Source organism: Bos javanicus, chromosome 17 (assembly GCF_032452875.1).
Source record: "Bos javanicus breed banteng chromosome 17, ARS-OSU_banteng_1.0, whole genome shotgun sequence".
In the NCBI taxonomy this organism is placed as follows: Eukaryota; Metazoa; Chordata; class Mammalia; order Artiodactyla; family Bovidae; genus Bos; species Bos javanicus.
In genome coordinates, this window is record NC_083884.1 from 16,384,701 (window position 1) to 16,401,010 (window position 16,310).

The following is a 16,310-nucleotide window of genomic DNA, read 5'->3' on the forward strand; positions in this document are numbered from 1 at the left end:
AGAGTCTTCTCCAACACCACAGTTCAAAAGCATCAATTCTTCGGCACTCAGCCTTCTTCACAGTCAACTCTCACATCCATACATGACCACAGGAAAAACCATAGCCTTGACTAGACAGACCTTTGTTGGCAAAGTAATGTCTCTGCTTTTGATTATGCTATCTAGGTTGGTCATAACTTTCCTTCCAAGGAGTAAGTGTCTTTTAATTTCATGGCTTCAATCACCATCTGTAGTGATTTTGGAGCCCAGAAAAATAAAGTCTGACACTGTTTCCACTGTTTCCCCATCTATTTCCCATGAAGTGGTGGGACCAGATGCCATGATGTTTGTTTTCTGAATTTTGAGCTTTAAGCCAACTTTTTCACTCTCCACTTTCACTTTCATCAAGAGGCTTTTGAGTTCCTCTTCACTTTCTGCCATAAGGGTGGTGTCATCTGCATATCTGAGGTTATTGATATTTCTCCCGGCAGTCTTGATTCCAGCTTGTGTTTTGTCCCATACCCCAACTATTTCTTATTGAACTGTCAACTATTTTATTAGTAGAAAAATAAGCATCTCTAGAGTGTGCCTCTATGTCTTAATAGAATCAAAGAATCATAGGAAGGTAGAGATGAAAGTAATTTTAGAGGTTGCTTAATCTAATCTAGCAACTAGCAAGAAATCGCACCTACCAGTTTCTGAGAGGTAGAAGGAAATGTGTGCTGAAAGGAACCCAATCATAAGGTGAAAGCAATATGGTTTTTCTATTAGTAAGATGAAGATATAAATTCCCTATCTGCTGCTTAAGCAAGTTTTATAATCCTTTTTAACCTGTGGGGGATAATAATACCAACCCATTGGACTGTTTGTAAGAAATGAATAAGATACAGTAAGTCCCCTACATATGAGCCTTTAAGTTGCAAACTTGTGAAAAAGCGAACACCCATCTGGTTCCAGCAAGCAATCAGAACCTGTGCCATCAGTGTCAGGCATAAGTGAGATTGCAACTTGCCCTCTGTCTCCAATTGCTAACAGTCCTTCGGCTCTACCATCTCCCACCTCCTCTCCCTCCTGTAGTCAGTAATTTCTTGCCTGTTCACTCAATGCCAGCTCCTGCATGCCAACTGTGGTACTGGACTACTGGACTTTTAAAGGTGCTATGCTGCTTCTGCTGCTAAGTCGCTTCAGTCGTGTCCAACTCTGTACGACCCCATAGACGGCAGCCCACCAGGCTCCCCCATCCCTGGGATTCTCCAGGCAAGAACACTGGAGTGGGTTGCCATCTCCTTTTCCAATGCATGAAAGTGAAAAGTGAAAGTGAAGTTGCGCAGTCGTGTCCAACTCTAAGCGACCCCATGGACTGCGGCCTACCAGGCTCCTCTGTCCATGGGCTTTTCCAGGCAAGAGTACTGGCGTGGGATGCCATTGCCTTCTCCATAAAGGTGCTGTACCATAAGATTAAAATTGTTTTCTTTATTTTTTGTGTCTGTTTTCTTTTTATGTATGCTTGTATGAAATATATTATAAACCTATTACAGTACAGTAATAATACTATATAGTCGATTGTGTTAGTTGGGTACCTAGGCTAACCTGGTTGGACGTACCAACATATTGAACTTGCGAACATGCTCTCAGAATGGAGCTCATTGGTTATGTTGGAGACTTACTGTAATATCTATACAGTAGCTGTCACGTGATTGGCTATGATACATGGAGATCTCTTTCCTTACTTCAGACATTTCCATTGCTTTGCAGTTTGCCCAGACTTTAAACGATTGAATCTTTGACTATCTGAAATCAACAACCACTTAACCATAAATGTCCCTCTTCTCTAAGCCAATGAAATCCCTTCCAATTGCCCCTAGTCTTTTCTGTTTTGCCAGGTTTCCAGGCCCACTATCATTTCCCTGGTGACCTTGCTCTGGCATCGTCTAGTTCACAATAGCCCTCCCCTTGGCATGTCACATCCAGAAATACATGCAGTGTCCTATACCAAGGACTCTTGCTTCCTCTGACTGTGATTTCACTTAACACTGCTCTCTCTTTTATAGCAAACTTGTCTATGATTATTGAAAACATTCTATGATCTGGACACTCCAAACAGTGACATAGTTTTATGTCTTCTGAGAAATTTCCTAATTCAGGGGTTTTTCCTGTGGATGACATGTATTTTGTATTAGATTCTGAAATCCAGTTAAAATGAAGAAAGCATTTTAAATGTTTCTGAGGATTCAGTGGCTACAAAAGCTAATCCTGCTTCTGAGTGCATGCTAAGTCACATCAGTTGTGTCTGACTCTTTGCAGCCTCATAGACCATAACCCACCAGGTTCCTCTGTCCATGGGATTCTTCAGGCAAGAATACTGGAGTGGGTTGCCATGCCCTCCTGCAGGGGATCTTCCCAATCCACGTCTCTTACTTCTCCTGCATTTGCAGGCAGGTTCTTTAACACTAGTGCCCTGTGAGAAGCCCAGTCTTGCTTCTAATCCAGTGGAAATTATCACAACCTTGATATTCTTTTATTAAAACACCCCCCCTATATTTAAACAATAGCACAGTATTTTTTAAAAAAAGAAGTCCTGGAAATATACTTTCCATATTCTAATTATAAGCTAAATTTTTGGAAAGTTTTGGTAATTTGACATCTAAGTGTATTTTGAGTCATTATATTTAAAACTGGATCTAAATCTAAACTGCAAGCAAAAAATCCTTCTCCCCTTATTTTACCAGACTATCATATAAGCAGTGTGAACTAGGCAAACTACATTCTCAGGATCCTTTTTCTTACAACTTACTGTTGTCGAAGCCTAGGCAAAGGCTTTAAATTTATTTTCTCATCTATGTATAATTCAACTTGAAGTCTTCTTAAAGTCACTTAGCGTCTGAGAATCTCCTGTTCTATGATGTAGATACCACTCTCAAATCTCTTATTGATAAAGACCTACATTATATTCATCTCTACACAGGTCTGCCAGTTTAAAATCTGACACAATCCAACATTTTAGAGCCTGAAACATGGTGCTCTATTTACATCAACTTATCAGATGAATGTGGACTCAAATAAAGCCCAGTGAGATATTGGCTCTAAAATCTTGGCTCATCATTTCAAGATGCTATGCCTATAACTCCGAACTTGAATGTAATTAAACATGAAATGGTCTCATTTTAGCATGGGAGGAAATCAGCTCTCTGGTCAGAAGGAAAGATTTTTCAATTCAGTTTTAATTGCTAATTTTCCTTTGGGGGAGCTTGAAGAGCTACAGTGGTTAAAGGAATAAAATATCAAATAGCAACATTATTCATGAATAATTACCCAGCAGGGGGAGATAAGAAGACTCTACCTTGTATTTTCAGAGGTCTGAATGATTTGAGAGGATACCTGTAGTGGGGGACTTGTCAGCCTTGTGATCTAGGATACAGCAGTAATCAGTGATAGAAAAGAGGGGGAATAACCAAATATCATCAAGTCACGCACATTGGGTTTTATTTAAGGAAATGTCTCCTCATGTAGGCAGTGATGTGTTTAAGAATGAGATGCATTTTTACTTGTTTCTATTTTAAGTGATTGCTTTGACAGGTCTTTGAAGAAAAAAAAAAATCATTTTCTATCCTGCAGATTCAGTAACTGCCCTTAAATGTCTCATCATGTCACATTTTCAGTGGAGACGCCATCGTGATTTGCTTCCATGGTGATCTACCCGTCACTGATGGCTAAAGCTAATGACACTGGGTTGTCAGGATGCCATGCCAGGCAGCCACTAATTAATTATTTGTCATAATCTCCCAGGGAGGAAATTACTAATATTATTACTTAGCACATCCTTTGCATTTACACTTGCAGAGTGCTGAAAAATTCATTTGTGGCCCTGAAGAAATAAACATTTGTGCTGTTCTTAGCAGGAAGCAGGAAAGCAGCCCCAAGAGCATCTGTACCCACTGGGTGACATAGTCAGGGCCTCAAGCTCTACATGCTGTGGCAGCCTTATAGGCTATGTTGCTTTCAGCTGAAGAATAGAAAGACTATGTCAAAGGCATTTTTAATATATTATTCTAATCTCCTGAGACTAAAATTAGTAAGCAACAAATTAATTCAATTATAAAACTACCCCTCAAAAGAACCCAATCTTTTAAGGTGGTACTTTGACTTGGAAGGCATATTTAACAAGAAGACTTGGAAGATAATAAATGTGCCCTGGCAATTGTAGGGGAAAAAAGCCATCTGGTATGAATGAGTCCCTTGTATTTGAAGTAAAGACTGTTACAAGGTTGTTTCAACTTCCTTGTTGACCAGTTGTCTGTGTCTCAGCTGGAGCCTGTCAATAAGTAACCCACTGGGAAAGGAAAGCGTTTCTATAATATGATTGATAGACTGAGGTTAATATTTAACCTTAATTTGTAATCAGAATGTAATATTTATATTATGATAGATAATAGTAGATAATAGGTAAATGATACATGAGACTCTGTACTTTTCTCTTAACAAGAATCATTGGAAAGGAACCAAGGTTTTAACAAAGTTAATTTGCCACAGATAAGCTTCATCTTAATAGTGGACAGGAGTGAGTGTTAGTAAAGATGATATTAGAGAAATAATATTGGACAAGAAAGCTTTTGTTAGTCACATTCAAAGGTATTCATATCTTATTTTTTAAATTTATTTAAATTTAATTCAAAAATAATTGCTTAACAATATTGGTTGATTTCTGTCATACATCAACATGAATTAGCCATAAGTATGCAATATGTCCCCTCCCTCTTGAACCTCCCTCCCACCTCCCACAAATGTATATTGAATAATAGTTGCTTTACAATGTCATGTTAGCTTCTGTTGTCCAGCAAAGTGAATCAGCTGTACATATATATATATATATTTATCCTCTGTTTTTTGGATTTCCTTCCCATTTAGTTCACCACAGAGCACTGAGTGGACTTCCCTGGAATATACAGTATTTTCTCATTTGTTATCTGTTTATACATAGTATCAAGAGTGCATATATGTCAATCCCAATCTCCCGTCCCCACATGTGGATACCAAGGGATAAAGGTGGGGGAGTATCCATACTTTAAAATCTACTACATATTTCCTACCTAGTAAGCAGTACAAAGTTGAACAAGTAACCAAGTGCCACTGACAATAGGAATTAAATAGTACTCCATTTCACACAATAAACTACTCGTTTTCCAGATAAGAGTAGTTCACTTTGTCACTGCCTACAAAACCTGTAGGTCTTCACCCAACAAGGGAACACTAGAACCCAGCCCAGCATGACTGATTTAAATGGAGGCAGATCACTGTTGAAAATCATCAAGACTGCTGTTTGTCCACATGTGGCCACTGGTTCTAGTGGACACCAGGTCAAAAATCTCACTGTAGGGGGTTTTCAGGCTGCCACTGGTTGAAAGGGGTCATGGATGGCAAGGGGCTCGTTTAGAAGGTACCTTTGCATACAGAGCACTGTTCATAGACTGAGAAACCCCTGTTTTTCTGCTTTAAAACCTGGAGGAGCTGATAGAGATCAAAAATGCCTTGACAACTGAGTGACTGAAAGTCTGAATACTCTGAATACTGATGAACTATACCATAGAAAAGAATTTGTGTTTTCAGCTCACATCAGTATGGCATGTTTCAAATACGGCATAATTGGAACTGCATTTCAGCCCAATTACAAATGCTCATTTTTCACTTACACAGAAAACACACAACCTGGAAATTTAGAATCTTTTCTTTTTTGACATGTCACTCTGCAAATATGAATCTCCTTTAAGCTCAGGAGTCTATAGGAAATATATTTGGCCTCATTTTAGGAAGATAAGCGGGAGACAACATAATTTATGAGCTGAACCAATGGAAGGGTGCTGAGTCAGGTTTTGTTAAACTAATCTTATGGCTGGCAAGGATGACATGTCAGGTGTTTAATTCATTTAAAATACCAAGCCATTTCCATAAATCATTTTTATAACTTTAAATACATTATATAGGTACAGAAACAATAGGTGGTGTGTTTGAATGTGCCAAACACATCTGTTTCCTTCACTACATACTGTGTTTCTCATTTCATTTTCCAAAGATGTATTGATTTATCAGATTATTTTTTATGGCCTGATCCATACTTTAGTTTAATCCATGTCATGTTCTCTATCGGTGCTGTTATGCTTCTTGAATTTTTCCTTGGGGCAAAATATATATTTGCCCCACGTGAATATATCGTAGCATCTCTCTCTTCCTTTCTGCACAAAAAGAAAAAAGAATCTTCATTTTTTAATATATTTGTCACTGTAGTCCAGGTAGAAAAATACACAGGATGCATTTGGGTCTATTTAGCGTAAAAACTTCATCTGAAACGTCTGTATGATATAAGATAATGTGTTGTATTTCAGGATATCTAAGGTTGAGTTTCTTTACTGTGTGAATGCTATACTATTTTCTTTTCTCCCCTAACTCCTTGCCCCCCTCCCTGTTTAACAGCAGACAAACCCAGGGAGCACTGAATGAATCTGACGATCCTGAAACAGGCTGTCTAACTGATAACAAGCCAACTTCTCGACACTTCTATCCTGTCGCCTTGCTGCTTGTCAGCTCACACCTGCTAGTTGTGTGGCTTATTTTAAGTCTTGCATTACTTTTAGCCAAATACCAATAAGTTTTATGTTGCATTCCTTTCTTTTCTACAACTGACAATGGACTTTAAATTATGGGGACAATGCTGTAATTTCTACATTTTCAGATTCACAGAATTTAAAAAAAAAAAAAGAACAAACAAATGTTTGAATTGTGTTTTATTTGTTTTTCCTAAAAGCTAAAAGAAAAGAAGTACTATGCATTAAGTGAATTATTTTGCTCTTTTTGTTCATGGAAAAGCATTTCCCAACTGTTAACTAGCTCAAGAAGAATTTTTAAATTCCTGTCTTTGGAATAAGACAAAGAACAGAATCCTGAAAGCTTGAAGTTCTGCACCTCCTATTCCTCTTCCCATTTCCATTTATTTAAAGAAATTAAGACTGAATTTGCACAACACCCCGGACCCCTGAGACAAGTCCTACAGATGTGGGAGGTTCCTTCCATCCAGACTCGATTTCCACTGTGCTGATCCCACTGTCGCCGTCAGCTGATAGAACCCTCTGTTGGATTTCTCTAACCTGTTAGTTCTGTGATTTCTTTGCTGCAGTTAACCTTTTTTCTGTCAAGTAACTTTCTGGAGAGAATGGCTATTTCTGTTTTGTAATTAAATGAATCCATTTGTAACTATGGTTTGGGTTGATTTGGCTTTCAGTGTACTTTTCTATTCTTTTTAACCAAGTCTTGTTTGTGTCTCAATGCCCCATTTTCAGCACCTGTGACTTTTGTACTATCTGTACACAAGCACTCCTCTTGATAAAGCTGAGACTTGGACCAGGCTGTTTGGAAAGCCATTTTCCTCCTCGTTGCACAGTTAAAATAATGCAGTCAAATAGAGATGAAACTTTCCTTTAAAAATCTATAGGGCCAGACTTAATTAAATGCCTTATTCCTAGAACCTACATCCTTAGGGCTACATGTAGATGTTCATGTGTTTTAAAGAGACTGAGAAATTCATTTGTGGAAAAGTTATAAAAAGGCAGATATATTTATGAAATGAAAATGAAGCTGTATTGTGGATCAAATTATATTTAAAGAGTTTATTAAACCTTAAATATATGTTAAGAGCAAAGGGACTCTACTCATCTTTTTTCCGAGGGCAATAATGGTATTGGGCCTGGCCTAGGATTTAATTTTGTAAGATGTATCATCATTTGTGAAAAAAAAAAATGTAGAGTTGAATCTTTGTTATTTTTCTCGGACTGTTGCTGCAACTCTGCATTGAACAAATAAAGCATATTTATTTATTCTGTGTTTCATGAAGTTGTGCTTTTTCCCTTTCACCAGAGAAGGATGCCGCATAGAAAATGTACTGAAGAATATCAAATGCAGGAAGTATGCTTTCAACATGCTACAGCTGATGGCTTTCCCCAAGTACTACAGACCTCCAGAGGGGACTTATGGAAAAGCTGACACCTAAGTTTACCAACATGTAAATAAACAGGAACACAAATACGCTTCCGTTGGAAAATCTCCACCGTTTTTCTGTTTTCATTGTCATGAATTTGTGGAGGGGGGTGATCAGGAATGTTCACCCAAATCTAAGGATTTCTTGAGTTAGTTATCAGCATATGACTCTGAAAGAAATCCATTAAACAAATCTTAAATCATATTGTGTTTCTAGTTCCAAGCTTCTATGTATTGATTCTTGCTGGTTGAGATCAGTTCAAAAAGTGTACATTTCATTCACGGGATTTTTAATGAAAGACATTCTGAGAAAACCTAAGTTGCCTCAGGGGCTCTGGAGGTGATTCAGAGAGTGGCATTCTCCACTCCAAAGCGATGATAGGAGAGTGTCAAGGAGAGAGGCTTTGAGATATTTCCCATCTTTTCTCATATACAAGCTGAGAGCCCATTTGTGGGCTTTAAAAATATTTTTCTAGTGAATGGAAATTAGGGAGTGTTAACTTGTGAACCTGACTACAGAAGCAGTTCCTATGTGTTTGTAAAGACTTTGTCATCCTGAGAAGGTGTGACTGGTCCTCCTAAAAATGTTGATGGACAGTGTTAATAAAGCAATAAAAATACTTTTTGAAAACATGGTATCTTTTCAAAACTCTGACTTGGATTGATTTGCCCCATCAGCCTAAACTTCATGTAGTCAAGTTCATGAAAGACTGTAAAATATCTTTGAGGTGTTTTCTAGCATTTATCTTAATATGTATCAATCAATCGATGTAACTATGCATTGCCGGGCATAGATTAGTATATGTGAATGAACCTTTTAAAACTTATGCTACCATAATTAATGATAAACCAAAACAATTATTTCTCCTAAACTGAATTTCAAATTTGCCCTTACTTGGTAAAATAACACCATAAGTTTCCTAAAACTACAAATCAGACATTGCCCTAGAGATCCTCATGTATAACATTATAAATATTATAAATGGCTAAAGTACAAGGAAGATATGCCCCCACTTACTCAGCTGGATGATTTTAGAACCCTGGTTACAATCCCTTCTTACCTTGTAGCTTATCTGATCTGTAAATTGCCACCCTAAATATATACATGAAAATTTGGGAAGGATACTAGTTAAATAGGCCTTGGCATGTATTGCTGTAATTGAAACTTAAAGTACAAAGTTCTAAACAAATGACATTTATTTTCTCCCTAATTTAAGAATTTATATGCTTTCCTTTCTCATCAGAGGAGCATGCGATCCAGAGCATCAGTCTCCCTTGGAAATGCCAAAGACCTGTTCCTTAGACACCTCTTAGCAATGACCACATTCAACGAATCATCTGTAGCTTTCCTAGCTGATATGATAGCTCCTCAATCTAGATACCTATTGAAATGAAGATTCCAAACAGATCTCTAGGCTCATGTTGGGCTTTTCAAATTGCTGCAATTTTAAATAACCCTCTGAGGCTTTTAATGCTAGAATTGTCAATCTGTTATTTTAGTTAAGGACTTGTGGGCATTATACTTGAGGCAGTTGTCAAAATATTTACAGCCTTTTTCATGAAAAGATGCTGTGTGCTGTGGATATATTCATGGACAGGTTATATTGTTCTCCTTTATACCTCATTCTCAATTTCAATGAGTAAATATAATCTTTGAATTGTTCAGTTTCATTTAAAAATGGTAGGATTTGTGGTTATTTTCATTATCCCATTGGTTTAAGGTAAAGCAGTTGGTATGACAGTGATTCCCTTGAGTAACTGTGAAGCCACATTCAGTATATCAGATGGCAGTCTTGAGTTCCAAGTTACTTTAAGTGATTTATCATCTTCTAAATATTCTTATGAACAATAGTGGGGTTTTTTTGTATTTTTTAAAATGAAACCTCTTGATTCAAATATGGAAAGAATATTTATTAACCAGAAAACCAACAGTAGGGTTTTCTATTTGTGGAAGACATTTCAAAGTTTTTTTTTTTTCTTTTTTATGAAGTACTATTATAGAAGTTCTCAAAGAGTAGAACTTACTGTAATACAAATGGAGGTAATGTATTTTCTCATTTATTATTAACAGTTTTCTGCATTCCCCTATTGGAAGCCTATATTTGTTCATATTCTAAAAGTAGATTTCATCAAGCAAATGTTTTTTTGTAGCGACAATAATGTCACCCCTTTCCTGAGAGATATTTCAAGTATCCTTGGAAAACTACTTCATTATTTCTTAAATTACTAAACCTTTCTAAATCAAAGAGAAAATGTTATACTAAAAGTTTTAAAAGCTCTTTTGCACAAACACGGGCTCAGTCATGCTCTTCTGCTTCCATTTTCATCTAAAAGATGCACCAGTCATTCTGTTTTAAGAGATCACGTTGAGCCAGACACTGAACCAAGAAAACATTTCCAAACAAGATAATTTTTTTTGCTCAAAAACACATTTGCCCTCTGATGTCATCAAAAGTAGATAACACTTCAGGATTAGCTATTTACAGAGTCCTACAGAAAACGTACTTAAAAGCAAGGGAAAGTGCAATCCTATGTATGTTTGACCCAGTGACCAAAGATCCAGAGCCTGAAAAATGTTCTGCAGAACCGCTGAACGTAAAAGTTAGAAATATTTTATTGAAGCAGACGTGTATTTTAGATGTACCCTTGCATTTATTGCTTGTGCGGTTGTTTCTTTCTTGTTATTATTACCTTGGGTTTTATCAACACCCTGCCCAAACAATCCTTTGATGTAAATAGTTTGGTCAATCCAGTACTCCCATGAGTCAGAGCAGCTATCTGATCCTGCTGACAGCTTGTACTGAAATGACCAGCTGCCCAGTGAGAGCAGGACGCCAGGTAATTAAGCTCCAGTCTTTACAAGACTATGACCTCTTGTTCTGAGGATGTGAGGTCTTAAAAGTAAGCATCTGGGTGGGAGATACTTCCCTTTTTTCTCTCAACTAAGTATGGTATTTTGCCTAGAATAAGACAGTGGGAGAGAAGATTCATGCTTTTCTTCCCAAGCAAACCGAAGCCCCTCTTATGGAAAGTCTGCTAGGTGCTGAGAGGAGAATAATAACGGTGTGCTAGAAACTGGCTGGTCCTGACTCACAATACTTGACCATTAAATTCTGTAAGCCACTTTTCAAAACACAACCATCATTAAATATTAAATTACAGAACACAATTGAATAAATCTTACTAAAAATGATCATCAAAGCTTAATGAAGCCTAAATATTTTACTGTATTATACTATTTATACCTGCTGCTGAGGTTATTTATGCCAATTGTATCTGTCCAGTGGAAACATGATATTTATAATGTACTAACTGGGCCTCACTTCCTGACTCTGCATGCAGTAACATCACATAGGTAGCTTGAAATTGACCATGCTGGGTGTTACACCCCAGAAACTGCCAAATGCTACCAACCCATACTTTGAATTCCTGGAAAACCACTTGTTAAGCATTGACCAGCACAAAACTGGATGCCACCATCACTTTTTCTCCAGAAAATAATCAATAATTGGAAGCAGTATTAAATTATTAAAATGATACCAAGTGCAGTCACCTTCAGATGGCTACAGTTTTGTCTTGATTTATGCCCTCTTTAAAGACTCCTGTTAGACTATAAGTAATATTTGCTGTTTATGTTTATTCATATTTAAAACAGTCCTAACAATTCATTTAAAAATGTATTTCTTGGGGACTCCCCTGGTGGCCCAGTTGCTCCACTCCACTGGACTCAATGCTTCCAATTCGCAGAGCACAGATTGGATCCCTGGTCAAGGAACTAATGCCCCGCTATGTGGCCAAAAAGTGAAATTTTTAAAAATAAATAGATAAAAATTATCTCTCTATGATGTTCTGCAAGGGAAATCTCAGCAAGGCAGCTTTTGTGTAAGCAATAACAACTTCAGGCAAAATTCAGGGAAATGTTAGCCTAATTAGAAAATCACTAAAAATGCACTTCAATATCAGTTTTTAAGTTTATAGTTTTAGCATTTGCTAAAAGCTGGAAAAGCAGTAACATACTATCAGGCCCAGATTCTAATAAATATAGTTCAACTGGAAACCAAACTGTTAGATTAAATAAATTAAACTCTGGCAGCATGCAAAATCACACAAATGTTTAGGTGTTTGATTTCCAAACAGGATGGTCTATCAGTGGTTTAGTTCAACATACAGGCCACCTTTTATAATCTTTTGAGAAATAAATCAACTTTCATCACAGGTTTAAGAAACTGGTCTGAGAAAAACTGTGATCAGCAGTTGCAGAGTAAAGCAAATATATTGAACACAAGGCATCTCTAATAGCTAGAGGCTTTACAGATTATGTGCTACTGAAGAGAATAATTTGCTGAGAGTTGTATAGTAGATTGACAATTTTAGGTAAATTCACAGAATCCACATTCATTTAGCCCAGCTGCAATCTGCAAGAGTTTTGCTTTTTTCCCCTCCATATTTATGTTTCGTGACTTTATAAAGAAACTACCAATGTATTAGATCTTTTGTTTCTTTGGAAGAAATTTAAGTTACAACTTTCCAAACAGATGTTATCTCTAGCAAAAACTTCAAGAATAGAAAAATGCAGTTAATGTTTTAGATAAAATATGGCAGGCCAATTAGGTATAAAGTTAAGGTATAGAAATTTGGGTTTTTTCTTTCTGAGTTATAGTGCAGATTAAACACTCTTAGTTTTATTTCTAAGCAGGTAAGAGGAAATCTAAAGCATTTCTGATGTCAAAGAAACAAATCATATCTGAGTATTAGTATCAAGGATGTAGGAAAACATTGCAAGGTAGTATTAACTTAAAATACATACGTGCCATCGGCTCTCCTGAGCATGAACTTTTATAGATTGCATGAATAGTCAGAATTTTAAATTTAAAAAGGAAAACATGACTCACAGTTCAGTATAGTACCCAGAGAGACTGAACATTAAAGGAGAGAAGACCTACTACAAGTGTTGTTGCCTGATAAACCATATGTTGCTTACCTTTCATGCTGTGCTCAGTGGCTTGGTCATGCCCAACTCTCTGCAATCCCGTGGCTGTAGCCCACCAGGTTTCTCTGTCCATGGGATTTCTCAGGTAAGAATACTTGAGTGGGTTGCCATTTCCTCCTCCAGGGGATATTCCTGACCTAGGGATGTCTCATGCAACTCCAGCATTGCAGTGGATTCCTTACCACGAAGCCACTTATCTTTTAGTCTTTAAGATGTTGCACTTTCATACTCATGGTATGAAACATTCACAGTCTTCCTAAATTATCAGAATACTCTAAGGTCATACAAGGGCACAACTCAACAGTACATCTTTACTGATGACTTGGTGCAGTTTTATTGACTGGCAGGCAGTATTGACTCAAATATTAGCAAGATTGCTATGTTATCTACATATTAGTAGCTCTTATGATGCTTTTATATCACTATTCATGTCAGAGAGCTTTCAAATTTTAAAAGGCAGATGCCACATTTCTGTAACTGTATAGACACTCCCATTTCACTTCACATGTGCAATCCTTTGTACACATACCCTCTTGTGGATATTTTATTATTTTATTTAACCTAATATGTGATTTTCAGATTCTTGTGGTACTTAGCTGAAACATCTGCATTTGTTTTCTTTTAATGTTAAATATATATTCCAGGTCAACCAATAATGTGTAGTCCTAGGAAATGAGGCACAAATAGGTTAGATCACTTTATATTGTCATTTGAAGAAATATCACTTTGTTTTATTATTCTATGTAAACCATATTCATTGTACATTGTGTGTATATTTTTTTAATAAATGTGATTTTTATTTTTTATGTTTCTGTCTTTTTCATTTCAAATATCAAATTATACATTTTTTTTCATTTTTGTCAATGTAGAAATCTCTAAAACTTTATTGAAATAGCAGAAGCATAGCCTAAATAGTATTTCAAAGAAAATAGACTAATTTTCTGATGAAGTGTAATTGCAGTGCAAATTTTACATTGATACTAGGTTAGTAACTATTAATAGCAGAATGCATCCTTCAGGGTTGCTGTTCTATGGGACTAAAATCAACTATAATTTTAAAAGATGCAAGAACCAGATGCTTCATCTTTGGGCAAATCACTGATCTTTGCAATCCTGATTATATTAGTCTTTTGAGCACATAAGATAACTTTTCCTTATTGGCTCTTTGGATCTTATCAATTATAATTCATTATAGCAGTTGATAGTAGAAGGTAAATCCCAAAGAATTTTAATTCCATGTTATAGCAAAAAAAAAAAAAGTTAAACAACTTTACGTGTTGACTACATGTAAAGAAAGAAAGGAGTTTTACCATCCGGAGAATTCAAGAGCATATCTGATCCTGTAGCAAGAAACTCTAATGTCATTATCATCAGTACATGTTCATACTAATGTGTCTTTCTACATCTGATCAGGAACAATACTAGACGTAGCTCCACGGTGAAACAATTCATAGCAAATTATAGCAAAATGCTACCTGCCATAAAACCGGTAGGGTAACATAAGTGAAGTAAGAATACTCTTCTGTCTCTAACACCCATGCAAAAGTTCCTTGAGTGTTGTAAATGACATACACACATGAAGTCAGAGTACAAGGGACTCAGAAAATATGTTCCAGAGCTATCGAGAGGGAAGTTGGGAGGGTAGATGGATATAGTTGGAGCGTGTTCAGCCAGCAACCATAAAATCCAAAGTAGCCACATGGTCATGCTTCTGTGGCTCCCTATAACAACAAAAACTGAGTTCTCTGTTCTCTCAACGGTCCTGATGAGTAAGGGTGACCCAAGAACAGATTTTTAAATAAATTTTAACTGAGAAGTTAAAATGAGAGAGGAAAGCACACTGGGATAGAATACCAAGAATATGACACTGAGCTACCAAAGGCTCCTTTCTCTCCTAAGCCATAAGTTTATTGCTATAGCCCTTCATTTCAGAATTAAACAATAGCAGTGAGGCTGGTGATCTGCTTCTTGCCTAGAGTGATAATTTCTCAGTTTTCAAACAGATCATAAGCCACCACATTCTTGGTGATAATGCACCTTTGAATTTAAGTGATCTGTTTCCTCTGCTTGGTTCCTACATTGAAGGATTGCCCAAAGGTCTGCACTCAGTATTGTTCTTTTCTCATTCAAAATGTGCTCCTTTGAGGTCCTCAATCTAAGGAGAAAATTCTAGGACAGGACTAAGGAATGTGGGCTTTTGAGTCCGAATGCCTGGATGCAAATCTGATTCCCCTACTTTGTTAAATGCAGACATATGTCAAGTTACTTAATGTTTCCCTGCCTTCAGATCCTTATCTGTAAAATGAGGGTTATAATGTTAATTGACCAGGGTTCTTGGCCTCCTTAATCAATATATTGATCAAAGGCCAGACAAATTCAGGCAAGGCTTTATTGGGGCCCTCACTGCAACAAGGAGGAGCTGGAGCAAACATGTTCTGCTTGCTTGTTCCTCAGAGGAGTTGAGCTTGTTTCTCATATCGTGTGAGGATAGGGGTGTGTCCAGGGGGCTGGCTGGAGGGGTGGCTTAGGTGTTTTGCCCACCCCTCTGGTGGTGTTGAGTGCAGTGGGTATGCGCGGTACCCTGCTTTTGCTCCAGACTCTTGAAAATGGTAGTAGGGTATTTTGGAATCTTTGTATCTTTGTCCAAAATTTGTCCTAACTGTGCATGCACAGTTATTTTTAGTCCCATACAATTTCTTTGTAGTTTGTTGTTTGTGGAGAGTTGTGTCCAGCTCCAAGCATTGCACCACTGCAGCAAAGGGTCCCAGATCCCAGACCTGTCTCAACAGTATGACTTAACACAGTATTTCTCAATGAAAAGTGAGTGAGAACACGTATGTTTAGCCCTATGCCCCATGCTCGCTGTGCTGGGTCTTCTCTGCTGGCCCTCAGCCTCCATTTCCACTGTGGTTTAGGCCCCTGAAATCCCACTTGCTGGAACATAAGGGCCAGAAGACTAAAAACTACATTTCCTCAGCTCCCATCCCATGAGACTTCAGGGCATCCTACAGGTTCTGCCAATGACACCTACCAATGCCATATCAGGAAAGTGGAAGGAAGACGACAAGAGATGGCAAGTGTTGACCTCTTGTGAACCTAAGTGGGCACCCAGACACATCCAAGTGGAGAGTTAGTGCAGCTGGACTCCCACGTCTGTTGTCAATTCTGCAGCTTGCCAATGGCAATGACTGTAACTTCAGCATGGTGACCGCCATAGCAATAGCATTTTCCTAACCTACGGGCTGGTGTGGTTCCTGAAGGCTGGGTCAAAGGGGCTTGATGTCAGGAACCTGATGAGAATCCTCTTCTGACATGAAGT

General features: G+C 37.5%; 1 protein-coding gene across 4 annotated transcripts in view; it reads left to right on the top strand.

Moving 5' to 3' along the window:
* The window catches only part of INPP4B (inositol polyphosphate-4-phosphatase type II B), a 456,612-nt gene extending 442,815 nt beyond the window's left edge, over positions 1-13,797 (top strand). For 2 of the 4 annotated variants that reach the window (XM_061384111.1, XM_061384114.1), the window contains one exon: positions 6,445-6,808. In XM_061384111.1, coding sequence (XP_061240095.1) covers positions 6,445-6,619 — 175 coding nt within the window. In that variant the 3' untranslated portion in view covers positions 6,620-6,808. Of the gene's footprint in view, positions 1-6,444; positions 6,809-7,881 lie in introns of those variants that run through there. The other 2 variants (XM_061384112.1, XM_061384115.1) reach the window with 2 other exon arrangements.
* Positions 13,798-16,310: the final 2,513 nt, after the last annotated feature.